The 26,814-nt window shown below is 51.5% G+C and overlaps 1 protein-coding gene across 2 annotated transcripts in view; it reads right to left on the reverse strand.

Annotated features, from left to right (window-relative positions):
* ASAP3 (ArfGAP with SH3 domain, ankyrin repeat and PH domain 3) overlaps nt 1–26,814 on the reverse strand; it is a 67,541-nt gene that overhangs the window by 3,751 nt on the left and 36,976 nt on the right. Inside the window, exons 8-25 of one of the 2 annotated variants that reach the window (XM_050932507.1) lie at nt 25,685–25,760; nt 24,991–25,077; nt 24,046–24,155; nt 22,862–22,931; nt 21,579–21,666; nt 18,950–18,998; nt 17,898–18,085; nt 17,302–17,435; nt 16,754–16,848; nt 16,122–16,302; nt 12,372–12,457; nt 11,228–11,343; nt 6,860–6,927; nt 6,431–6,538; nt 5,298–5,541; nt 4,483–4,780; nt 2,622–2,793; nt 1,331–1,453 (exon numbers count right to left, since the gene is read on the reverse strand). In XM_050932507.1, the coding sequence (XP_050788464.1) occupies nt 1,331–1,453; nt 2,622–2,793; nt 4,483–4,780; nt 5,298–5,541; nt 6,431–6,538; nt 6,860–6,927; nt 11,228–11,343; nt 12,372–12,457; nt 16,122–16,302; nt 16,754–16,848; nt 17,302–17,435; nt 17,898–18,085; nt 18,950–18,998; nt 21,579–21,666; nt 22,862–22,931; nt 24,046–24,155; nt 24,991–25,077; nt 25,685–25,760 (2,293 nt within the window). The remainder of the gene's footprint in view (nt 1–1,330; nt 1,454–2,621; nt 2,794–4,482; nt 4,781–5,297; nt 5,542–6,430; nt 6,539–6,859; nt 6,928–11,227; nt 11,344–12,371; nt 12,458–16,121; nt 16,303–16,753; nt 16,849–17,301; nt 17,436–17,897; nt 18,086–18,949; nt 18,999–21,578; nt 21,667–22,861; nt 22,932–24,045; nt 24,156–24,990; nt 25,078–25,684; nt 25,761–26,814) is intronic. The other variant, XM_050932508.1, reaches the window with a different exon arrangement.

Raw genomic sequence — 26,814 nt, forward strand, 5'->3', positions numbered from 1 at the left:
GAGCTGAGAGGTGCCGAGGGCGGCTCCCGGCTCAGAGGGTGCAGGAAGGAGTTGGGGTGCTTGGGTTAGAGAGCTTAGAGGGGTGGGGGAGAGAAGTGTGCATATCTGTGAATCTTCAAGGCAGAGGATGTTGCACCCCAGGTGGGATCCTGAGACCACACATCTCTGCCCGCAATACAATTCCCGGCTGGGGGCTGTGAGGAGGGGACTTAGAGTGCATCAGCTCTGCCCCCCAGGGACCAGAGTAGGGTTGCAACTTTCTAGTTGCACAAAACCGAACACCCTAGCCCCACCCCTGCCCTGAGGCCCCACCCCTTTCCCAATGCCCCTCCACCCACTCACTGGATTCCCCTTCCCTGGGCTGGGGCAGGGGGGTGGGGTTCAAGAGTGGGTGAGGGCTCTAACTGGGGGTACCTGGGGTGGGGCCAAAAATGAGGGGTTCAGGGTGTGGCAGGGGATTCTGGGGTAGGGGTGTGGGAAGGGGTGATGGCTCTGGGAGTGCAGACTCTGGGGTGGGGCTGGGGATGAGGGGGTTGGGGTGCAGGAGTGGGGCTCCAGGCTGGGGCTGAGGGATTCAGATTGCAGGAGGGGGCTGCAGGTTGAGGCAGGGGGTTGGGGTGCAGGAGGGTGCTCCAGGTTTGTGGGGGGGTCAGGGCTGGGGCAGTGGATTGGTGCGTGGGCTTACCTCGGGTGGCTCTCAGTCAGCCGCACAGCAGGGGAGCTAAGGCAGGCTGCCCGCCTGCCCTGGCACCATGATTGACGTGCCCTGGAAACAGCCAGCAGGTCCGGGTCCTAAGCAGGGGGGAGGGAGCCAAGAGGCTCCATGTGCTGCTCTCGCCTGCAGGCATCATCCTCCCCGCACCTTCTATTGGCCAGTTCCCAGCCAATGGGAGTGCAGATCCAGTGCTCGGGGCGGTGGCAGCGCACATAGCCCCATGGCCTCCTGCCTAGGAGCTGGACCTGCTGGCCACTTCCGGGGCGCAACACGGTGCCAGCCAGGCCATGCAGGGACTAGCCTGTTTTAGCACCACAGCACCACCAGACTTTTAATGGCCCAGTCAGTGAGCCGCCAGGATCCCTTTTCGAGCAGGCATTCCGGTCGAAAACCAGACACCTGGGCACCCTAGACCAGAGGGGTCCATGGAGAGGGGTGCAGAAGCATCCCCTAAACATTAATCTAATCCCCCCCGGGCCCTGATCTAGCACCCTCCTAGGGGACTGCGACAGTATGAGAGCAAATCCCAGAGGAACAAGAGCCTCAGCCCCAAGGCTAGAACCGGGGTCTGGGCTCCCCAGCAGTCCAAGGAGTCCCCAGAGCAGCAGCACTCACCCAGCTCTGCTCATCCTCCTCCCGGGTCACCACGATCACCTCGCCCTTGGAGAAGGTCAGCTCCCGGGCCCTCTCCCCCTTGCAGTCCACCAGAGCCATCACCCTCTTCTGCCTCACCTTGGCCTGTGCAAGCAAATAGCACATGTCTGCAGAGTCCTGACTCAGGGGGACACCTGCTGCTGAAGCTCCCCCAGGTTATGCTTTGCACCAAGGCATCACGGGGGGGGGGTGTCCATGGTGTAGGGGCACATCGGGTTAAAGAACCGTGCCACTGCCTGCCCCCCACTTCCCCAGCCCAAGCCTCTTCCCCTCCACCCACTTATCAATTCTTTCACCTTTGCCCACTCTTCCCTGATCCAGCCTTTCCCAATCAGTTTGTAGCCACAGTAACAACCGTGCCCAGAAGATTCCCAGCTCAGCCTATGGCCCTTGCAGCCAGGATTTCCACAGCCCCAGAGTAATGGGTGAAGCACCTGCTCCACAAACCCCATGGCACATGAGGATTTTAATCCCTTTGAGATGGTAAGTGCCCCAGCCTCATCCTCCAAGGTAGGCCCAGCAGGATCAGTTTCTTTTCTCCCAGGAGGCACGCAGCCAGCCACCAGCCCTTCGTTAACAAGCCACGCCCATCTGCAGCAGTAAGGACCAGCCCCCACATCTGGAATCACTCTGAGGGCCACCATCTTAACGGACACACAGGAGAACTGAACTGGGGACCTCCGGATCTAAACCTGGGAGGGCAGGTCTACATTACGAATTGACAGCATGGCTGGTGAAGACACTCTAAGCTGACGGGAGAGAGCTCTCCTGTCGGCTTAACACCACCACCTCCGTGAGAGGCAGTAGCTGTATCGGTGGGAGACACTCTCCCGCCGATATAGCACCATACACACAGGGGATTAGGTCAGTTTCACTACGTTGCTCAGGGAGGTGGATTTTTCACACCCGAGGGACGTAGTTCTACCAAAGTAAGTATGTTGTGTAGACCAAGCCTGAGTCTCTGCAATTTGAGCTAGAGAGAGCCAGATCCATATCCCCTGTAGATCAGGGACACGTAACATACACTGATCAGCCCATTACAGCTGCACCCTTCACCCCAACAGGAAGCCCAAATCAGATGGGCCGAGCAGGGGGATGAGCACATACGTTGGAGCGGGAGGGAGTGATCACAGGGAATTTCACAGCTGACAACAAGGGAATGTAAGAGTAGCTGGGGAAAAAATAAAAGCCACAGAGACAGGCAGTGAAGCCACAAAGAGACAGGGACCAGCCCCCTTCCCGTGTGACTTACCGGAGCAAACCTCCTGGGCACGGGGACAGGGGGAGCGTTCTGCACTGGACTCGGAGCCTTGCTGGAAGGCAGGTCCTCGGGGCAGCCAGAGTTTTGTGGGGAGATGGCTAAGCCGGAGGATTTCCCCACTGAGCCGCCGCTGATCCGCCGGTAAGACCGGGTGCTTTCTGAGCTGAGGGCAGAGGGGTGAGGGTTTGCTTCAACCATCAGGAAGATGGGATGTGGTTTCCCACCCTTTCCCACACCACGAGACCCCAGTGGGCTCCCCCTCCAAAGCATGGACTTCTTCTAGCCAATGATTTCTTCCACAGAGCCCCCCACCCCCACACCTTCCCCTCCACAATGGCTTTTTCTCCCTTCCTTCAACCCCAGCTTCCCACTAAACAGCACCAGCTGCAGGACTGCACAGCAGTGCTGGAGTCAAACAAGCCGCCAGGTGTGATGTTACTGACAGAATCTGTAACCATGTAGATCACTGTTGCAACCACTGTTATAGATTTGTAGCAAATATCGTAAAAAGGTTGTCGTGTAAGGTATCTATGGAAAGGTTATGATTTTCTGATTATGATTATGCTATCTGTATGGGTGTATCATTTTTGTAGTTGAAGTTATGAATTTTGGCTCTGTACTGTTTGTGTTTCAAATTTGTGCTATGCTTCTGGGTGATACCCCAGACAATTTAGTGTCAGCTCTGCCTAGCCCGCTTGATGGCCCATTAAGGGCCATCAGCTATACAAATGACCCATTGAGAGAAGGCAGATACACCTCGTGACTCAGCAAGGTATGCAGGGACATGCCTATGGACAGAATTCTAAGGTTTTTTCCTTGCCATGTGCCAGAACACTTGTATTTGGAACAAAGAAAGAGAGGCCACGTGACCAGAGACTATAAAAGGCAGCTGCCTCATCTCCATCTTGTCTTCAGTCCTGCTTCTTGCCTCTGGAGAACCCTTGCTACACTGAAGCTTTGAACAAAGGACTGACTGACCCATCCCAGATGTGGGATGTACTCCAGAGACTTGATTTGAACCTGCAGTTTATTCTATCCTTGCTACAAGCCTGAACCAAGAACTTTGCCATTACTGTATAACATTGATTCCATTTAACCAGTGTTAGCTCTCATCTGTATCATTTTCCTTTTATGAATAAACCTTTAGATTTTAGCTTCTAAAGGATTGGCAACAGCATGATTTGTGGGTAAAATCTGATTTGTATATTGACCTGGGCCTGGGGCTTGGTCCTTTGGGATCGAGAGAACCTCTTTTCTTTTACCAGGGTATTGGTTTTCATAACCATTTGTCCCCATAATGAGTGGCACTGGCAGTGATACTGGGAAACTGGAGTGTCTAAGGGAATTGCTTGTGTGACTTGTGGTTAGCCAGTGGAGTAAAACGGAAGTCTTCTCTGCTTGGCTGGTTTGGCTTGCCTTGGTGTGCAAAGAATACCCAGCCTTGGGCTGTGACTGTCCTGCTCTAAGCAATTTGTCCTGAATTGACATTCTCGGTCGGGTCCCAGCAGAACCAGCATCGTTACACCAGGGGAGCGATAGGGCTGAATATTTGCAATGATATGGAAGTTGCACGGACAGAGGGTTTCGCCTGTTTTGTCCCTTTCCCAGGAAGAATTCCCCACGTGGCAGAAAGGCACCCAAGGGCCAAACCCTGGATCGTTTGGCCCTTGGGGTGCAATCTGGGCTCCTCTTGAGCTGATCAATGCCATCACCTCTAGCAGGTTGTGCAAACCCCTCGTCAATGGTGCAAAACCCTGTCGAGGTAATCCAACACCTCTCCCACCACTGGGGGGCGCTCCTATCCCACAGGGGGTCCTCCTCTCAGCCACAGGCTCCAGGCTCCACTCCCTACCTGAACTTGACTGGGGTTATTTGCCCCTGTTCCAGCGACGTCCCAGCGGCAGGCTGCTGGGATGTTGTCTGACTGGTCTCCGACGTCCTCCGCTGGCTGCCACTCTCTGTCTCTGAGCGGGTTTCCCAGTAGACTGTGCGTCTGGCTTCCGGGGGGCTTCGGGAGGTGGACGGCGGCCGGGATGCACAGCCGTCCAAGGTGCTGGGAGCGCTGGATGTGGACAGGTGTCGGCAGGCAGGTGCCTCTGACAACGCAGAGGACTGGGGCTCAGAGGCCTGACGCGGGAGCTCTGGGCGATCTGGAACAGAGGGTACGGGAGCTCAGGAAGTGATGTGCCCCAGCAGAGAGCTCCCCCATGCATTTGTCAATCATACTGGGACATTGCTTGGCCTTTCAGTGCCCCGTGGTCTTTGATTTCCCACTGGGGAGCGGAGTCACTCGTGGCCTGCAGAGCCCTTTCCAGGAATGGCCAAGCCAGTTCAGAGTAAGAACTAGCCGGGACCTTCTCCCCAGCCCGAACCTTCCCCCAAACCTCAGCTGTATTTGGGATCCAAGAGAACTAACAACCCTGATTATTCTCCAGTCTCCGGGCTGCCTCCACCCTTCCTGGGCCAGCTGGTCCCAGAGTCCCACAGGCATGAGGCAAAGCAGGAAGCTTGGCTGGAGGATAAATCCTGTACTCAATAGGTACAGCAGATCTGGGCTAGGACCAAGAGGCTCAAAGATGCAGCCAGTCCTAAGAGCTGGATCCTCAGAGCTTTGCTCTCACCAGCACTACCAACCTCCCTTGGCCTGGCTGAGGGGGACAAGCTCACCTGCTGGGCTCTGCCCCGGCTTGGTTCTGGAGTCGCCCCTGGTCGAGTTTTTGATGGGCAGCGGTGGGGGGATCTCCTCGCTGTGTGACCGCCGCTGGATGGGCCGCGAGGGGACCAGGATGGTCTCATAGGTCTTGTTGCTGATGTCCATGCCAGTGCAGCTCCACCGGTTCTGGGGGAAGAGGGCAGGCTGGCCCGTGGTTGGGGACGACGTGGACTTGAAGGATCGCTGCAGCGGGCTCAGCTGAATGGGGGTGGAAAAAACAACCACTGCTTCCTTGCTGCTGCCCAGAGACCCTCAGCAAAACCACCCCTCTCAGTAGCTTGGTACCCATCAGGTAGGTGCTGAGCATAATCACCTCCCCACTATGTTAATGGAACCTGGCTCCTGCTGCTATTTGTTCTGCCATCCAGGTTTCTCCACTGCTCTTGGTTTGATGCAGCAATGTGCAGGGCTAGTGGGCAAGCCAGAAATCCAGACTGGTTTTGGGGAAAGTTTGGATCCTGGTTCCCGTGAAGCCAGCCAGCTCTGCAACAGACTGTGCGGTAGGGTGGGGTGGTGTAAATCTGCTTTATTCGCTAGGAAAGGAAACTCTTAAGAAGTGGAGGCCCTGGTTCGCATTTGCTGATTTTGTTTTGCAAAGTAACACTTTGTTTCGATCGTGCTCTCTTGTTTCCAGGGGGGAATCTCCATTCTCTCTCTCAAATAAACCTGCTTTGGTTCCATTACACATTGCGGGTGTGACACAGGGGCAGTGGTTTAAAGGGAAAACGAAGGCCCCCTGCTCTCTGGGGGCAGAGCGCCAAGGATTCCTGTGAGTAGCCAGCGTCAGGGGCTGGGTGTCACAGTCGAATGCTTCTAAGGGGACTCGGGTGCCCGGAGAGGAATGCTCAAGAAGCTGGTGGCATTAGAGACCTGCCATCCAGTTACCACCAGCAAGATTTCCTCATGCTAGAGGCAGCGGACTCACACTGCTGGGGACTCCAAGAACCATCACAAGGGTAGGAGTCCCACTTGCCCCTGCAGGGAGGTGGCCTTGGGCCTGGCAGGAAGAGCTCTGCCTGGCAGAGGCCAGAACCCCAGCCTGGCAGAGACCAAGGACGCACGCATGCGCTGCCCGGGAGAGTAGTACCTTCTCCTCCAGCTCGTCCTCGCTATCGTAGGTATATTCCTGAGCAGCCTCCCAGTTGTACTCCAAGTGCACCTGCAGGTTTAGCTTCCCGGCCTGTGCCTGCTCAAGCTGCCAGAAATGTGGGGTGCGAGGGGAAGATTCAGCTCCTCGGCAGAGCCCTGATCTTCTCCCATCCTGCATGCCCCCAACCCACCCTTCCCCACAGCACCCCTCCCCAAACTTGCCTCCCTACTCTGCCCCGTGGCAGGAGTCATCTGGGCTCTACAGCAGGACCCTGCTTCCTCCCATCTCCAGCCCAGGAAAGGACCTCACCCCATAGTATGCCCACCTCCATCCTTGCCCCGTCCCCTACCCCGACAGCAGATCACCTCCCCTCTCCCCCCGCAGCAACCGGCCTACGTTACCGTGAGCACAAAGCGCTCAACCTACCAGCTCTTCGCACTCGAGGTGTTTGTGCCTCCTTGCTACATCCAGGGCCGTCTCGCTTGCTGCATTCACTAGAGAGAAGGCCAGGCCTGAGTTACCAGGCTCCCCCTGAGAGCACTCCTCACTCCCACCCCCTCAGGGAACCCCCAGCGCAAAGGGACCAATGCAGATCAGTGAGCACCGAAGCCCCACTGAGCCATCGCTCCCTGAATCGGACAGGGCCCCAGATCTGACCACCAGGCTCAGGGCCGTTTCTGTGCTTGGATTGCCGTCAGGAGATGGCAGGCAGGATTAAAACCAGCCTGCAGTGAACCCAGCTCGTCTGCACCCCCATAACATGCTCCAGTGAGTGGGTAACTGCACGAGCTTGCTCCTGCTCCATTCCACTCAGCCTGAGTCAATAACTAAAGCCAGGCAGGAAACGTGTTTGAGATTTTGTTAAAAAAAAAAAAATTCCCCATCCCGAATCAAGGGGGAAAAATGTTGAAATCTTAAATTTTCACAGACCGAAAATCCAAACAAAATACTTCAGATTGAATCAAGAGAAATGTTTTGATTCTCTTTAGAGCTTTTTATAAAAAGTGTTTACTTTTTTTTTAAATGCAATAAAATAACTTACATTTCTGAACAAAATAGGCATCCAGACCCAAAAACGGAATTTGGTTTAAAAAAAAAAAAAAAAAGCAACTTTGCAATTTTCAGAACTTTTTTTTGAAACAAGAACATCGAAACCATCCCTTTCCCACACCCCGTTTTGGTTTTGACAAATCGTCATTTGCCAATGAAAAGGAGTTTGCCGAAAAATTCTCACCCAGCTCTATAAATAAGGCTCGTCTCTCTAGATGATCTGGGGGACCCTTTTGTCCCTAAATTCTATGACTCTGTAGAATGGGCCAGAATTGGCTCCCAGATGTGAGCAACCTTCCAGCCCTCAACAGGAGTGGAGGAAGCTCCCTAAAATTGCGGGCACCAAACCGACATCCGAACTCTGGCCACACCTCTTCCCCCCAAGGCCCGGCCACACCTCTCCCCCCCCCCCCGAGGCCCCACCTCACCTCTGCCTCCCCCTACCCAGGCCTTGCCCCCAACTTGCTCCTCTCCGCTGCCTCCTCCCCATTGCTCGCAGCCAGTAAAAAGTGATAGGACCATGGCCCCCTGGCTCCCTCTGTTCCAGCAACCCTGACCCTCAAACTATGTCTCTAGATCTGAACTTCACAGCTCAGACCCACCTCCCATGTAAACATTTCCCCCTATTCTCACACGTTCACACAAATCGCCAGGATATACTGTTTAAATTGATGTTAATAGTAAAGGATTTAAACAATTTAAATGGGGGAGGGCTGTTTGTGTGGTCAGCATTCCCTTCCACAGCTGTGTGGTCCAGGCCAGGATTAGAAACACCCTGTCTGGAGGGAAATAGGCAGCACAGGCTAGCAGAGAGAACCACAGGGTCTGTCTGTGTCCTGCAGCCTCACTAAAGAATCTCCTGTATAGTCATTCCATCTGAGTCCTGGCTAACATGCGAGACACGATCTGGGCTTGTCTACACCCAAACCTGTACCTCTGTGACAATAACGCTGTAGCAGTGTGGTCGCTGCAGTCATGCTGGTATAAAAGGCGTTCACGCCAGCCTGGCCATTCCTCTTCCCAAGTCGGGATAAGCTATACCAGTGTAACGGCACCAGGATACTGATATAACTGCGTTCACACTAAGGCCTGGTCTACACTGGGGGGAATAGCGTAGCTGAAGTCAACGTATCTTAGATTGAATTCAAATTACTTCGCACCCTTGCGGCGCTGGATCAATGGCTGCAGCTCCCCCATCGACTTTGCTTCCACCTCTCGCACAGCTGGAGTTCAGCAGTCGACGGGAGAGCGATCAGGGATCGATTTATCGTGTCTACACTACACGCGATAAATGGATGCCCGATAGATTGCTACCTGCCGATCCAGTGGCTAGTGTAGACGTACCCTAAGAGTTGGATCAATTGAGCTATTTTGGTAGGAAAAAAAAAAATCATACCCCAATCTGAAATAATTCAGCTGGTACAAGAATTCTGGATAGGCCCGACTTTGGGACTTGTCAATATACCAAAGTTACACAATTTTAGCTATCCCAGTGTAGTTAAAGCAGGACAAGCCTCATAGTGTGGACACACTTATACCTATACAGCTGTGATCATACTGGTCCTCTCCAAGAAGGGAGATAAGCTGTACTGGCATAAGGCACCTTTATACCAGTATCACCAGGCTAGGGGTTGTATTGGTCTAATTACATCCCTACAAATATCATATCCCTAATAGTATTAAACCAGTACAAGAAGTGCGGGTAGACCAATTTTAGTGCATGTCTCTCTCTAGGGTGACCAGACAGCAAGTATGAAAAATCAGGCTAGGGAGTGGGGGTAATAGGAGCCTATATAAGAAAAAGACCCAAAAATCGGGACTGTCCCTATAAACACACACACACACACACACTCTTCACTGCAGAGTTAACTCAGGTGATCAGTACCCAGGCTAGCCTAACCTGGGGTGTGAGCAGCCTCACTGCAAAGCCCTGCCCGAGCTATTGGGTACATCTTCACTGCAATAAAAAGGCCCCTGGCCTGGCCACGGCTAGCCCAGGTCAACGGACTCAGGCTCATGGGGCTATAAAATCACAGTGTAGACATTAGGGCTCGAGCTCTGAGAGGGCCCAGCAAGGGGGGAGGGTCTCTGAGCCTGGGCTCCAGCCTGAGTGGGAACGTCTACATTGCTATCTTTAGCCCCGTAGCATGAGCACCGAGTTAGCTGAGCCAGTCTCAGACTGGTTGGTGTAAGGGTATTCTTTGCAGTGTAGACGCAACCTGCGACTTCTGGGAGCAAATCCCATGGTTCTTTATGCTGCAGTAAACTGAGCCGCTCTACCATTCTTTCCCTGGGAACCGTGGGAGAACTTGTCTGCCCTTCTAGGCACATGGGGGCAATTGTTGGAAGGCATTGGAGGACTCTTAGCACTCCAGGGGTTTAGCCTGCATCCATACTGCAAAGTGGGAAGGTTGCCCTTCGAGCCTGAGAGAAAGCAGTGCCTGGGCTAACGCGTGAGTGTGAGTGGTGGGGGGGGGATAACACCCAAGGAAAATGCCGCAGCTAACTGTGAAGTGAAGACACAGCCATATATTAAAGCTCACCAAATACACACACTTCCCAAAGCAAGCTGCTTGGTCATTAACCTCTAGTCTAATCAATGATTAAAAAAGAAACCAAAAAAAAAAAGACGCTGAAGGGGAACAGAAAAATTCCTTAAATGTTTCGAAGTCAACAATATTGAATAAAGTGCAAGGTATTGTAAGAGTGGCATTAATTAAATGCTAAGTGACAGAATTGGGAATAAGGACATTAGACCAGTGCTGAAATTAAATGAGGAATTGATTGAAAAGAGTCATATTAAAATTCAGAACACCACAGTACAAGACTGATCACTGCACAATAGCCTTTAAAGATTTTACACTGATTTAAGTCAATTAAAAGTTTAAAAACTAAAAATGTTACAAAACTGGTTGTGACTAGGTGTTAGGAACTCCACGATGGTGGCAAATATGGGTTAGCTTCTCTCTTACACACACATACAAAACCAGTTTGACATGGTTCTAATGTATAGAGAAGGATTATGCATAACCTGTTAGAATAAAAACAAGGAATCATTGTAGTGGATAGGGCACTGGACATGGAGTCAAGAGACCCAAGTTCTATTCTGCCACTGACCTGCTCTGTGCCTCAGTTTGCCCATTTGTATCAGAGAGATCTTACTTATCTCCTCCCTGTGCACTGCATTCCTTAGTTAATAAGGTGCATGAAGACCCTCTGATGGAAGATGCTGTGTTAAGCACAAGATAATCTTTCTAGTTTTTCCAGTCTCCCTGCAGGGTGGAATGTGTGTTAAGACAAGAGACAGAGGAAGGATATCTAGTGGTTAGGGCATTAGCCTGGGACTTGGGAGAGCTGGGTTCTATTCCCTGCTCTGCTACAGACCTTGGACAAGTCATTTCCCTGCTCTGTGCCTCAGTTTCCCCACTTGTAAATTAGAATACCAGGACTTCCCCTACCTCACAGAGCCGTTATGAGGACAAATACATTACAGAGTATGACACGCTGAGATACAACAGTAATGGGAGTCAGTTAAGGACCTAGGACAGAGAGATAGACAGTGGCTGGCCCCGGCCCCTTTGTTCTGCCATAAAAATTTTGGGAGCAATCCAGATAGACCCATTTTAAAATCTGTTCCGCTTTCCCTCCTCCCACCACAATTCCATAGGGCTGGAGCATCGCATGGCTTCCCCTCCAAGCTCCCTCTGGCTGCGCTCCTTGCCCGATCTGCCCCACGTTCCCTACCTGTGTTTATGGCTGCTTTCCCTTTCAGCAGCAGCTTGAGGCAGTTGGGCTGGTTGTACTGAGCACTGTAGTGCAGAGCCGTGTTCCCGTCCAGAGTTGCCTTGTCCACGTTCCCCCTGCACAGTCAAGCAAAGGCAGCTGAAGACGCCGGCAGCAGCAAAGAACTGTGTCAAACATCTCCCATGGGAGAGACAGCGCTGCCTAGTTGGGGGTCTAGGAGTCAGGAGATGTGAGTTCTAGTCCTAGCTCTGCCACTGACCCGCTTGAACTTGGGTATGTCACTTCCCCACTCTGTGCCTCAGTTTCCCCATCTCTAAAATGGGGAGAAGGCTTCAGCTCTGCCTCTTGTGGGGGATGGGAGAATCAGTGACACTGAGATCCGTATATGAGAGATGCACTGCCAGTCAACACCGAGAGATTTTTGTTCCCACACAGGGGGAACTATGGCAAGAGAGACCTTCTCCCTCCCCAGTTCCTGACAACATCGTTGTTCTCCACATTCCTTCTAGTCCGGCTTCATCCTCCTCGTGCTGAGAACGAGGGGCACGGAATTCCAGCTGGGGTCTCACTGGAGGCACACTCAGAGCAATTACCTCTGTGCTCCATTGTATAATATGGCCATGCAGCCAGCCCATAATTACACGGGCCAGTGGATTGCTTACTGGATAGACCTTATGGCAGCCAGTCTAGGTCTCTCTTCCACCACCCCCAGTTTCCAGGCATCTCCCCTTTCCCTGCACCATCATCTGCCTTTTGAATTAGTCCTTCCCCCCACAATTTGTTCTAAATCAAATCTCTGTTATTTTCTGCCCCAATTTCTAACCTCACTTGGTACCCTTGGATTAATCCTCCGGCCTTGCAACTCCTCCCATGTTAGGGTCAGCTGCAAATCCCACCAGCTTTCTGATTAACCACCTTCAAATGCAGGTGATGAAGGGCAGACCCAGCAGAGAATACACCTCCAGTGGGTCTCCCAGGCAGGAGAGCTCGAAGTCGCATGGATTTTTCGAGTGGAGCCTCCCCTCCCAGTGTTGACCAGGCCTGCACCGGCTTAGCTTATGAGACCTGACATGTTCCCAGCCCAAGATGCTATGGATGTCAGCCTGCTGCCTGCCACCTGTCCTCCTCCCTGGGTGAGGCTTACCCATTCTGAATGATGAAGTCCACCAGCGGGAGGGAGGACTTGTCTGCATAACGCACAGCCAGGTGCAGAGCCAGCTCACCCTGGTCCTGTCACAAAGGGAAGAGGAGAAGCAAAATTAACCCTCTCTCCACTACAGCACAGCTTGGCACGGCACATTCGGTTCACAAGAGAACATAAGAACGGCCATACTGGGTCTATCTAGCCCAGTAGCCTGTCTTCTTACAGTGGCCAACGCCAGATGCCTCAGAGGGAATGAACAAAACAGGCAATCATTGAGTGATCCATCCCATCATCCACTCCCAATTTCAGGCAGTCAGAGGCTAGGGACACCCAGAGCATGGGTTGCATCCCTGACCATCTTAGCTAATCCACCAATGGCTCTATCCTCCATGAACTTATCTAATTCTTCTTTGAGCCCTGATCATGGCAACGTCCCAGCAGGGGTTATGGGTTTGATGGCCACTCATCTCCTGAGAACCCCGCAGAAGACGTGTCCTCAACCCCAGAGACGAGGAGGAACATCTGGTGTCGCTTAGCGTCAACTGCCGAGGCAAGGGACAGCAGGATCCAAGGAAAATCCTGTCTGGGCCTTCTCAGCTGTGAGCTGCTCAGAAGGGCTGGTGGAAATTTTTCCATTGAAACCATTTATTGATGGAAAATTGGATACTGACAAAATGAAAATTTTCCATTAAAAGCGTCTGTTTTCAAGAGAAAATTTTCAATATTTCATCAAACAAGTCAAATGCTCGAAAAAGTGAATATTTCAGTTCAGATAGCCTGCTGTGGTGCCTCTTGGGAATTTTAGTCTGGTTTCTTTAGGTCATCATTCTCCTCTATAAGCCAGGTTTCCCAGCTGAATTACATATCCCATGATGAATCATCAGAGTCCCCAGCCATGGTGTAACTGCCTCCACTTGCCATGAGATAGGCCCATGATGCATCATGGGAGAATGTAAGTCTGAGCAGGGAGCCCAAAGCACTCAAAGTACAACTCCCATGAGGCACCATGGCAGCATTTCAGAATCAAAATTTCAGTCTTCCATTTCTTTTTTTCTCCCACCAAACAACTGAACTTTACAGTGGACAATTTCAAAACATGATTTTTTTTTCCATTTAGTCAAAATTTTCCAAAGCCCATTTTCCAACGAGCTCAAATGCGCAGATCAAACCAAGATCAGCAGCGTTAGCAAGTCACTTCTTCACGATGCTACGTAGGCAGGAACTCTCACTCCCCAGCAGTCCCCTTTGTGGCGTGACTCTCTATCCCCAGCTCATCTGCAAGGCCCCTATCCCGTCCACTTCTGCTGTGTGGCTTATAGCGAACCTAACTGACTTGTATAGGAGTCAACAACAGAACTGTTGTTTCCTGTCCCCTAACCTGTCTGTCTGTCCATTCTCAGCCTATGACCCCCTTGGGGCAGAGCCTGTCCCTCTGCATGTATTTGGAAAGCCCCAAGCACACAGCAGGTCCCAAAAGAAATGGCTAATACATGGCAGAAGTAGTACTTGGGGACAGGACCGGCTTTAGGAACTGCGGGGCCCGATTCGAATAGCCGGCGGCGGTCCGGGTCTTCAGCGGCTCTTCGGCAGCAAGGGGTCCTTCCCTCGCTCCGGGTCTTCCGCGGACCCTCCCACCGCCGGATGAGTAAAAGAAATTTAGAAGGCATGTAAGGCACGGGGCTCTCAGACCGGGGTGCAGCGGCCGATTCCAGGGAATCAGGGAATTGGCCTAAATCCCGCCCTGCTTGGGGATCCTTGGGTGGAAGTTAGAAGACCCTGTTTCACCTTTCAATGCCCCTGGACAGACAAGAACAGCCACATGTCACTAGCATGCCAGCGGCAAGATGCTGGGCTCCACGCTCTTCCAGAGACGCGGATTTCAACAGAGCAGGAGAAGCAACAAGCTTCGAATCCACTTTGGACACATCTTCCCTCAAGCTGCAGAATCACAGGTTCAAATCCTCGCCACATGCTCCAAAGCTTCACCCCACCCGTTTTAACCTGACCAGTTTCCTGCCATTGCAGGGGCCTCGGGCATTGGTGGCACCTTCGTCTCTCCTCTTCTCTGCCTGAAGAATGCACCAGTTTAGCTTCCTGAGGACTGAAATGCTTTGGGCTTAACACAGGGGCGTCTGGGTGATATTTAATGGCCTGCGATATACAGGAGGTCAGACTAGATGATCAGAGGGTCCCTTTTAGCCTTAGACGCTCTGAAACTCATCTAAGCCAGCGCTGCAGCAACAGGGTCTGCGAGCCGCACCACGGCACGGAGATGGGGTCACAGCTGGCGTCAAGCATGAATCACACGGGTTGTAGAATTCAGTCAGCACGGTGTGAGTGACACCATGCAGGACGGCGCTGCCAGCCAGCCCCATTTATGGTTTGCATTAGCGTAGCACCTAGGAGCCCAAGGCACGGACCAGGCCCCTAGCGTGCCAGGCGCTGGGCACAGGAGCAGCGCCAAGGTTTCTGACGCCCTAGGCGGACGGCCATTTCGCCGCCCCCCACAGCCCCAGTGGACCTACCGCAGTCATGCCGGTGGACGGTCTGCTGCTGGAAAGGGTCTGGTAGAGCTGCCGCAGTGATGCGGCAGTGATGAAGTTCAATAAAGATAAATGCAAAGTGCTCCACTTAGGAAGGAACAATCAGTTTCACACATACAGAATGGGAAGAGACTGTCTAGGAAGGAGTATGGCAGAAAGAGATCTAGGGGTCATAGTGGACCACAAGCTTAATATGAGTCAACAGTGTGATACCGTTGCAAAAAAAAGCAAACGTGATTCTGGGATGCATTAACAGGTGTGTTGTAAACAAGACACGAGAAGTCATTCTTCCGCTTTACTCTGCGCTGGTTAGGCCTCAACTGGAGTATTGTGTCCAGTTCTGGGCACCGCATTTCAAGAAAGATGTGGAGAAATTGGAGAGGGTCCAGAGAAGAGCAACAAGAATGATTAAAGGTCTTGAGAACATGACCTATGAAGGAAGGCTGAAGGAATTGGGTTTGTTTAGTTTGGAAAAGAGAAGACTGAGAGGGGACATGATTGCAGTTTTCAGGTATCTAAAAGGGTGTCATCAGGAGGAGGGAGAAAACTTGTTCACCTTAGCCTCCAATGATAGAACAAGAAGCAATGGGCTTAAACTGCAGCAAGGGAGATTTAGGTTGGACATTAGGAAAAAGTTCCTAACTGTCAGTGTAGTTAAACACTGGAATAGATTGCCTAGGGAGGTTGTGGAATCTCCATCTCTGGAGATATTTAAGAGTAGGTTAGATAAATGTCTATTAGGGATGGTCTAGACAGTATTTGTTCCTGCCATGAGGGCAGGGGACTGGACTCGATGACCTCTCGAGGTCCCTTCCAGTCCTAGAGTCTATGCCGGCGGGTGGTCCGCTGGTCTAAAGGCTCCGGTGGACCTGCCGCAGGCATGACTGCGGTAGGTCCGCCGGAGCCTTTAGACCAGCGCACCGCCCGCCGGCATCACTGCGGCAGCTCCACCTGACCCTTTCCAGCAGCGGCCCATCCGCCGGCATTACTGCGGCAGCTCCACCAGACCCATGTGCCGCCCCCCCGGGCAAAATAGCGCCCCCCAAAAATTCTGGCGCCCTAGGCCATTGCCTAGGTCGCCTAAATGGTAGCGCCGGCCCTGGCTGGGCAAACGCAGAACAAACAGTCACTGATGGCTTCTGCCCCAGACAGCTGATAATCCAAGTACAAGACACGAGATGGCTACAGACATGCAAGCAACACTCACCTGGCTGTCAGGGCTAGCCAGGGGTTTTGCTAGATCGTGCCCCTCTGCAAAGGCTTGTAACAAGGCAAAGAGATCCCGGTTGCGAATGGCTTCCCAGAGCCGGTGCGGCTCATCCCTGCCGGCTTTCTGGACATACTTGCGCTCCATGTATTTGGCCACGATATATTCTTTCCTGGCGCTCCTGCAGGCGGGAGGGAGGGAGCTGGGTCAGCGAGGTCACACTCACACCCACCCAGCCTTGCTGCAGATTTCTGAGCTGAGGCAAAGTCAGGCACGCCGGACCAAACAGATCTCTCCCCACCCCCACCAGAAAGGAAAGGCATGGCTGGCCCTGCAGCACTGCTAGAGAGACAGACCGTCACCTCTGGACTGACTCCTTGGGCTGGTGGATTTTGGACAGGAGGCCGAGGAGCTCTGGATTCAAGCCAGGACAGGGGCAAAGCAAGAGTAGGAAATACACCCCCGGACAAGGGATGAGACAGCAGGTCGGGTTTGGAGGAAGCTATTTGCTGATGGCCCCACCTAGAGGAAGGTGCCACCTCCACCCTCCTCCCAGGTGAGCCCACGAGAGCAAGCAGGTCTGGGTCTGACACACACCCCCTCATGAGCTCGCTCCCCCGTGTCTTACTCACATATCACTGCTTGACGAAGGCTTCAGATTCCCCTGTGCCGGCAGCGTGGCCTCCATGATTTCATTAAACCGGGCGTTTCCAATACTGACCGCCAGCTATAAACGAAAGAGGGGGGAAAGCAGCCCCATAAGCACAGGTGCTTCTGTGCCTGGGAGCCCTGTGGCTTGACATGCCTGCTGGTTAGTAGCATTTTGCTTCACACCCGGGAGAAAGGAGAAACCCCAAGAGAAAGAAGCTAAAGAAAAACTATAGTGGATACATTCATCCTTCCCTAGAGACGGGCTGAGGCCAAGCCACGTTTCAGGGCTGGATTCAGGAAAATCTGTGAGAGGACCTTGCAAGATCTCTGCCATCTAGAACGACGGGAACCTTTGAAATCTAGTCCGAGTGTCACAAAACAGACCAGCTCTCGATCTGGGCTGCGCTAGGCTTAGCTTTCATGGCCATGCCTGTGAATTTGGGGCTCTGAGGAAGGGGACGGAGTGCTAAGGAGAAGCAGAAAGGAGGAGCAAGGAGACGGAGGTCCCCTATGCACAGGAGCTGCTTACCAGCAGTTCAGAGGTGCTGAGAACGTCCAGGGTCAGGGACTGCATGCGGGAGTAGTGCACCCCCAGCTCCCGGTGAATGCCTGAGCACTCAATACATGTCAGGATGCCCAGGTTAGTGGAGAGCCACGTAGGATCTGCAAGGAAGCGGTACAGGGCCAGTGAGCAAGCTGTGACAGCCCCCTGGCGGCACATCCTTCCCCGCATCCCTGCCTGACTCCTGCACTCTGGCACCTCCTGGCCCATTGCAGGTCGGCCGCTTAGTCCTTTTCTATCCAGATCTCCATATGGCATCACTGGAGAAATCCCTCACCTCCGCCCTTGCCCCAGGATCACCACCACTCCCGCCTGGCATCCAGCTTCCAACAACAGCCGGGTCCGAATGCTCACAGGCTCACGCCATGTCCAACTAGGCCACAGAGACGGCGTGCACATCCCGGTCTGAGCCAGCAACGGGTTAAAGCCACCAGGCAAAGCAAAGCTCACAATGCCAGTGACGTGACCAGTGCCAGGCTAAGGGCACCAGGCCCATGCACGCTCCGAGACTGCCCCTTGCAACAGGGCTTCACGGCATCAGAGTGCCCCCATCACCGACCTACCTGGGGCCCCACAGTCACAGCACTGCTTGTTGCCTGGCATGCCCTTCACCTCACCAATGACCAGCTTGGTGAGCTCCTGCAGGCCAGCGTCCGTCACCCCCCTGGCGGAAGCCGCACAGCCGCTCAGGTCACCCTTGAAGGCGTTGCTGAGAGCTTCATCCTTGCTGTTCTGGAGCACGGACACCCAACTGGACAGGGAGGAGGAGAGGGGAGATGTCAGACAGGGACCCAGGCAGCGAGGGACAAGTGGAATGGAAACCGAGGGAGCGATCACAGGAGGAAGAGAAACAAAGAGACTTTCTAGGCTAGAGAAACAGTACGGTGGGTAACGGGTCCCTGCCTCTGTGCAAAGCTCCTATCTGGAGCACAGAAGGCACCGTAATAATACACAACAATCCTGAGCACAGTTCCTCAGCAGATCTCAAAGCGCCTTGCGAAGCAGGACAGTATTATCCGCCTTTCATACAGGAGGAAACGGAGGCACAGAGCAGGGAAGTAACTTGCCCAAGGTCACCCGGCAGGCCAGTGGCAGGGCCGGGAACCGAACCCAGGTCTTCTGACCCCGAGGCCACTGCTCTACCCACTAGATCCCACTACCTTCGCACTGCAGAGTGAGGACACAAAGTGCTCCCTCCCTGCAGGGGCCAAGCACAGTGTCTTCACATGTGGTGTTCACAACCTTTGTGGGATCCAGGAGCCAGACAGTGGGCATAGGATGTAAACCTACAAAGCAGAGCATCCTGCCATGGGAACTGAGTGCCCTGTATTCTGCAGTGGTGACAGGGGGCCCCAGACTCAGTGCAACGTTCTGGCTCGCACATCTGTGCCCCCCTGCTCTGTGGGCAGAAGCCCAACTGCTCAGTTATGTCTCAGAGCCCCAATCCTGATGCCAGCCAATGCAGAGCCTGCTGGATCTCAAGTGGGAGGGGCCTGTGCCTCCATATTTGCATATACAGAGGAGGCAGCTGTCCTGTTCTCTCCTGCCAGGCCTGTAGCCATTCCCACTCAGGGAAAGGAGAAGATTGGCGGAAAGGACGGTTGCTGTCACTTACACAACACACTCCTGTTCATCCTCAGCCTGGAAGTGGTATGTCCTGTTATCTGCAAGGAGAGGGAGAGGGGACAGGTGAAAGGGATGCTTTCAATATCTGGGAAAGCCCATGATCTCTGGCCAGGTCAGAAGCACAAAGCCAGCTGCTTCAAGAGGCTGGATAATTTTAGCAGGACGATCTATGCAGCATTGTGAAATAAAGCTTTTGGACTTGTACTTCTGGAGACCTAGTTCAAGTCCAATCTTGGGCCACAAGTGTCATGAGTTTGGTATGTCTCGCCTCACTCCACTGGGGACATTTACTTAAGGATCCTATGATAGGCACCTTCCACTTGGGGGAGGCCTGGAACTGAAAAAAGGGGCAGGAGGTGGGAGAAGGGTGTCTATAGCTCAAGAGGGCTGAGATGCATTGGTGGAGCTGTGGGTGGGCAGAATCATAGAATATCAGGGGTGGAAGGGACCTCAGAGGTCATCTAGTCCAACCCCCTGCTCAAAGCAGGACCAACCCCCAACTAAATCAGAATAGCTAGGATGTAGGTGAGGAACAAAGGCCAGTTCAGAGCTGGGAGAACTTTGCACAGAGCTCAGTTACGCTAGTCCTGCCTCTAGCCCCCAATGGCCATCTCTCAGTTTGCACTCCAGTTAAAAATACACCTTCTCTGTTCTCTTTGAGGGGCTGCCCTGGGAGGGGGGATCCTAGCCAGAGAGATGCCTGAAAATTGATTTACCAGACCCAAAAAGAAGGAGAGCTCAGAATTGTAGAGCAGATGCAATGTCCTATCCTGGACCTCGAGAGCATGAGATACCAGGGCCCACATCTGTAAAGATATTTAGGCGTTGCTGCGCTCAGCACCGCAAGGCCTAACTGACTTAGGAGGCTAAGCGCATTTTCAAAAGGGATTTAGGCGCTTGGGATTTTGGCACCTAAATCCCTTTTAAAAATGCGCTTAGGCTCCTAAACCAGTCAGGCCTTGTGGTGCTGAACACAAGCAATGCCTAATACTAGAGCTGTCAATGAATCGCAGTTAACTCACACAATTAACTCAAAAAAATTAATCACAGTTTTAATTGCATTGTTAAAACAAGAGACTACCAATTGAAATGTATTAAATATTTTGGATGTTTTCCTACATTTTCAAATATATTGATTTCTATTACAACACTGAATGCAAAGTGTACAGTGCTCACTTTATATTATTTTTATTACAAATATTTGCACTGTAAAAACAAGAAACAAAAGAAATAGTATTTTTCAATTCACCTCATGCAAGTACTGTAGTGCAATCTCTATCGTGAAGGTGCAACTTACAAATGTCAATTTTTTCTTGTTACATAATTGCACTCAAAAACAAAACAATGTAAAACTTTAGAGCCTACAAGTCCACAGAGTCCTACTTCTTGTTCAGCCAATCGCTCAGACAAATAAGTTTGTTTACATTTACGGGAGATAATGCTGCCTGCTTTTTGTTTACAATGTCACCTGAAAGTGAGAACAGTTTTAGCTAGCATCACAAGATATTTACATGCCAGATGAGCTCAAGATTGATATATCCCTTCATGCTTCAACCACCATTCTGGAGAACCTGTGTCCATGCTGATGATCGGTTCTGCTCAACAACAATCCAAAGCAGTGTGGACCGATGCATCTTCATTTTCATCCTCTGAGTCAGAGGTTGGATTTTCTTTTTTGGTGATTCGGGTTCTGCAGTTTCTGCAACAGAGCGTTGCTCTGCATGCTCCACGCCTCATCCCTCTCAGATTTTGGAAAGCACTTCAGATTCTTAAACCTTGGGTCGAGTGCTGTAGCTATCTTTAGAAATCTCATATTGGTACCTTCTTTGCATTTTGTCAAGACTGCAAATGAAAGTGTTCGTAAATCAAACAACATGTGCTGGGTCATCATCCGAGACTTCTGTAACATGAAATATATGGCAGAATACAGGTAAAACAGAGTCGGAGATATACAATTCTCCCCCAAGGAGTTCAGTCACAAATTTAATTAACACTTTTTTTTTTAAATGAGTGTCTTCAGCCACCATTCCAGAGGACATGCTTCCAGGCTGAAGTATCAAGGGGCATACAAATGTTTAGCATAACTGGCATGTAAATACCTTGCAATGCCAGCTACAAAAGTTCCAGGTGAATGCCTGTTCTCACTTTCAGGTGACATTGTAAACAAGAAACGGGCATCAGTATCTCCCGTAAATGTAAACAAACTTGTTTGTGTGAGCGATTGGCTGAACAAGAAGTAGGACTGAGTGGACTTGTAGGCTCTAATGTTTTGCATTGTTTTGTTTTTGAGTGCAGTTACCTAACCAAAAAAAAATTGACATTTGTAAGTTGCACCTTCATGATAAAGAGATTGCACTACAGTACTTGTATGAAGTGAACTGAAAAATACTATTTCTTATTTTTACAGTGCAAATATTTGTAATAAAAAATATTATAAAGTGAGCACTGTAGATTTCGTATTCTGTGTTGTAACTGAAATCAATATATTTGAAAAAATGTAGAAAAACCATCCACAAATATTTAAATAAATGGTATTCTTAGTTTTTAAATCACTTGACAGCCCTACTAAATACCTTTCCAAACCTGGGTCAGGGGCACTCTCACGTTCCCCTACTCACGTGTCACAAGGTCAAAGCACTTCTTTTCCTCTGGGTGAGGTCTCACTTGGCAGGTCAGCAGGTTCAGCTTCACAGGAGGCCGGTTGATCTGGGAGAGGAGGAGAGCAGGCAGGTGAAATGGGAAGTGAAGTGAGCCAGAAGGACTGCCAGTTGCTGTTTAGGAACATAGCCATTGTCAGGCAGGATCAGACCTGGGCTTCATCTAGTCTCTAGCAGTGACTGGCACCAGATGCAAGAACCCAGCATTAGAGAGATGTGGGATCGTCTTCTCCCTAACCTCTAATAGTCCAAGATGGGAGGGGCAGTACAGCCTAGTGGACTGGGACTCAGGACACCCGGCTTCTGTTCCCAGCTCTGCCACTGGCTTGCTGGCGGATGCTGGAGAAGTCACTAACACCACCCCCTCTCTGTTCCTCAGTTTCCCCCATATGTAGAACAAGGATAATAAGATCATCTACTGATGAAAAGGCATTACAAAAGAGCAGGAGGTTTTCCAGTGTTTGGGCCAGCATTAACTATGCTAACTCTGGATATTCTTGTTATGTACAGAAATGCCCAGGCCCTCTTAGAATCTTGCTAAATCTTCTTTTGCAGAAGAATCCGAGCCAAGGCAGTTTTTAAGCTGCATTTCACTCCTTCTACCTCTAGAGGGCAGCCATTCTTTCTACCTGAAGTGCTACCAATTGTCTAGTCTGGAACCTCAAGGTATGACTTATGCTCCCTACCTGAAAAGGTCATAGAAAACCTTCTCCAGCGTGTTCTCGCTCTGTGTCTCATTTGTTTATGTAAGATGAAGTGGTTATGACGCACCCAGTTTGGGATTGCTTTACAAATCCCAAGCCTGGGTGGAGTTTACCAAAAGTTTAACGCACCAGAGTTCTAAGCAAACCTTGGCAGAGTTATGGACTTGCATGTGGAGGATGCAGATTCAGGGGCCTGATGGACCTCTAGGAAACAAACCAGCCAACGATTGCACAGCTCTGTATGGCATTTTGAGATAGCGGGAAGGGGAGCTGCCAGTTTGAGACACACGTGAGGAGCAGCGGATGAAGAGGTACAGACTGATCCTTTAGTTTAAACTAAAAGGTTATCATCAGTAGCATGTGCTCTCAGGCTGCGATTTGGATGGGTGTTCACAGACCCATTCATAGGAGGTGCAGTTCACCACACAGGCTTGAATGGATTTAACCTACAGCCTCTATACCCATAAACAATCCCTCGCTAAGACAGCTCCATGATAGCCTGAACCCAAGCCCCGCCCATCCGCCAGCGCCTGGCCTTACCGTGCTGTGCGAGATGGTGAGGCAGCCATATTTCACGCCACACTTCCTCTTCTGCCACACTTTCCGGATTCTAGGTCAGGCAGAGAGAAGGGAGTGAGGGTCCACAGTGCCTGAGGCATTTCCTACACTAACTCTTGGCCCATTGTGCACAGGTGAAACACTTCCTTCTCCTTGGCAGAGTGCAGCTCCCATTAAGAGGCGGCTTGCTATGCCCATAGAATGGGCCTTCTTCCTTATCAAAGGGAATTTGGTGCCAGGCTGGTAACCCTGAAGACTGAAGTCCAGGAGAGATGCTTGCAGAGTAGGCTTCCTCACCAGCCCTGCACTGCAAGGACCACATCTTGGAACAATTCATCTCCATCAGGTGCTGGCCTCTCCGCTGAGGCTCCCAATGTGGGTAGCAGTTAGGGCCAGGCTTGGAGAGGACTTGTGTGGGATGTGGGCACGTATCCGCTAGGGAATGGATTCACGCCACCGAATCATTTCAAACCTGACTCCTAATAGACGTCAGCTGGCAACAGGAGGGGTCACTCCTGAGCTGGGCTACCGGCAAACCAAAGTCCTGTCCCAGGCTCCATATCTTATCAACCCACCAACCATCCAGCCCCCTAGTTCCATTTTTTCCCTTTTCCACCCCCAAAGGATCCCAGCTACAAGTACGTTCACACAGCAGCCGGACAGCGTAATTTCTAATGGGTGTGTAACGCACTAGCGCTGCTCAAGTGAGTGACTAACAATAGCAGCGTGGCTGTGACGGCTGGCAGCTTGTGCTCGCTGCCCGACTCCATACCCAAGGGCTCAGGCGGGACGGTGCTTGGGTAGCTAGCCCACGCCAACACAGCCACACTTCTCGAGCAGAGCTAGTGCATTTACAGCGGCCTGAGCTGGGAAGTCCACCTCCTGGGTGCTGTGGGGACGTCCCCTGCGTGCAAGCACGTGGACTGGGCAGAGATGAAGGCTTTCGAGGATTCATAGTTTTAAGGCCAGAAGGGACCGTTCGGATCATCTGGTCGGATCGCCTGTGGGGCCCGCACCAAAGAGCCTCCCCCAGTAATTCCTGCATCACTCGATCCTTCAAGAGATTCGTCCTACGGCCACCAGCCTTTCCAGATAACATCCGCTCTTAACGAGCACGCGAAGAGTCTATCTGAAACAAGAGCAAGCAGGAGCCAGCTCGTACACACCCATCGCTTTTTTTGCACAGGAAGCCCGACTTTTCCGTCCCATACTGCTTGTTCCCTTGGTGCTGGTGTATGCTGTAGCCGCTGCCAGAGTTCTTCCTGAGCAGGTTTTCCTGAACTCACCAAGGACAGAACAAAAAAATAAATATATATATTCGGAGCATAGGTCTCAGGGTCTGTTTCTTTGCTATGTCACGGCCCTCTTGCCCTGCCAGGGCCTGATCCTGCAGGACTGGGCCAGCAGGGAACACCCCAGACCTTCCTCTTATGTCGTCCTCAGCATCTCCAAGTGCCCTCCAACTTTATTATGGCCATTTGGAGAATCACTTAGACCTCCACCATCCTGACTTCCCGGGGCCTTCTCCTTGATCGCTAACTTCTTTCCCACCATCCTTCTTTCCTTTGGAACCTCTGGGACACTTGACTTACCCTTCTGGCCAGCCTCACGCAGCTTCTGGCTGCTTGCAGCTCGGTTCCTGACCCTTTCCTACCACCACCGTAACACTACCCAGGTGGCTAGCAATGCATACCAACTCCCAGTCATGGATCCTCTCCTCCCACATGGCATCATCACGCTCTCAAGGCTGAGCCCTCAGTAATTCTCCTCTTGTTCCCCTTTGGCACTTCCCATACAGCTCTGGCCATCACGTCTCTGTAGGTGGCCAAGCTCAGCTTGGTCTCTGACGCCCTGGAAGGCCCACTGAAGGCCAAGGGAGATTTCAGTAGGCTTTGGATCAGTTCCTGTTCTATCTACCCATCTGCCTCAACTCTGGTTGCTCCTGGCTACCCTGAGGAAATTCCATGGGTAACTGGGCTGTATCTCCCTGTAGAAAATCCAGGGTAGGACACACATCAGGAGGCCTAGCACCAACTCTGTTGGCTATTCGCCCAGGGTGCTAGGCCCCTTTGTTGCTTAGCACCATGGAGGAAATAGGCCAAGAGCCTCACCTCTTTGTTCTCCAGCTGCAGGATGCCTCGGAGGGAGTCACGGATCTGAGTGAGCTCCTTCACCTCCTCCTCCTGGGCCTGGTGCAGCTGCAAAGAAAAGCAACAGCAGAAGACATTAATATGATCAGCCATGTTACTGCCATCATGAGCATCTCTGTCCTCAACAACAGGGGGAGCAGTGTGTGTGGGAGGCAGTGGGGGGGAAGTGCTCATCTCTCTAAAGTAGGGCAAGAACATAGGAACTGCCAGGTTGGAACAGAACAGGGCCCATCTAACCTGGTATCCCATCTCTGAAACAGGACAGTGGCAGAGTTGGTTCTCATGTATCCACTCGTTCACAGACACACTCGCAGATGTATAGTAGATTGGAGAGGTCTGATTTTCTGTTACAGAAGTCATGCTGGTTTATCCATTTGGATCATTTAAAATTCCTCCTACGTTGCTCCGGCAAGAACTGTGCACATACAGCACTAGTTCCCTACAGCCCCTATTAGCAATGTGTTCCAGGTACCAGTTAATCCAGTTTTCCTAATGCTTCTGTAAGGCTCACTACTCTGATTCATAGGACCACCCACACCACCTTTTTGGAAAGGTAGCTGGACTCCAGTGTGTTGTCTCTTGAAAGTTCACGGATCCCTTGGAATCCACTGTAGGGAACAAGTAAAGGGCCTAATCCCTGACTGAGAACACTTACTGCATGTAAAGATACTGCGAGTTTCTCTATGAAAGGGTAAAGATTCTGAGCAGCCTTCCAGCCATCTTGGAAGAAACTGAGAGAGAGAAAAAATGTCATCCAAAGGCATTGCAACACCATTCATCAATCATGGCCAGGTCCTTCACAACCAGCTACAAGAAACCTGCTGTCAGCACTCGGGAGCTCCCATGCTGTCCCTCTGAGCCAGCGCACATCAAGAACACCATCTGTCAAGGTCATGCCAAGGTTCCCAATGAGCCATAGTCACTCTGCCTGATGGAGAGGGGATTCAGAATCCACAGCCCACCTCCACACCCAATGGTCACACTTCCATTGTGCCTATAGACATTCAGCTTACAGGAGCTGGGGTATAAGCTTGTGATTCACCCAATGTGCTTCCCAGGGGCAAAATGGACAGCTAAGGCTCCTCCCCTTCCCTGAAATGGATCACCAGATCACTCCTCTCTTATTACAATCAGCCAGCATGGGGGGTTGGGGCCAAGCCTCTCACCATTCAGGGCTTCATCGCCCTGCAAAACATGTAGGATCAAACTCCACTCAGTTATTCTAGCCTAGTTGCAGAGTGACTCCAGAATCTGGTACAGATTTGGGCTAAAACCAGAGCCCCAGGTCTGAACACCTTCAAATTTGGGAATGTTTGAAATCCGGGACTGGATGCAAGTTTTATATGACAGGCTCATCTCCTATATTGTTCTGACGCAGCCTCCACTAGAGACAGGTACGGGGTCTAGAGGTCAGCTGCCATGGATTCTACTCCCAGCTCTGTCACTGAACTACTGTGTGGCCTTGGGCATGTCCACTCACCACGCCTCAGTTTCCCTATCTGTAAAATGGAGGATCACAGTGAGCTCCTCAGATGAAGAGTGCTCTTCCAAGTATCATTAATGCAATACAAAAATGAGTTTGGAATTAATGCAATTAAAATATTACACATTAATAAAACTAACCGCTATTAGGGTAATTTATCTCCGTGGAGAGGGATTGCTTTAGTAATGGACTAGTGACACTAAAAAAAAGTAACCAGTCACTGGACACAGTACCAGTAAAATGCCTTTTTCTGTGGCCCTTAAGTACATGCTTAATGTCTCCCATATTCCACAAAAGCGTGT

This window comes from Gopherus flavomarginatus, chromosome 22 (genome assembly GCF_025201925.1).
Source record: "Gopherus flavomarginatus isolate rGopFla2 chromosome 22, rGopFla2.mat.asm, whole genome shotgun sequence".
Taxonomy (NCBI): Eukaryota; Metazoa; Chordata; order Testudines; family Testudinidae; genus Gopherus; species Gopherus flavomarginatus.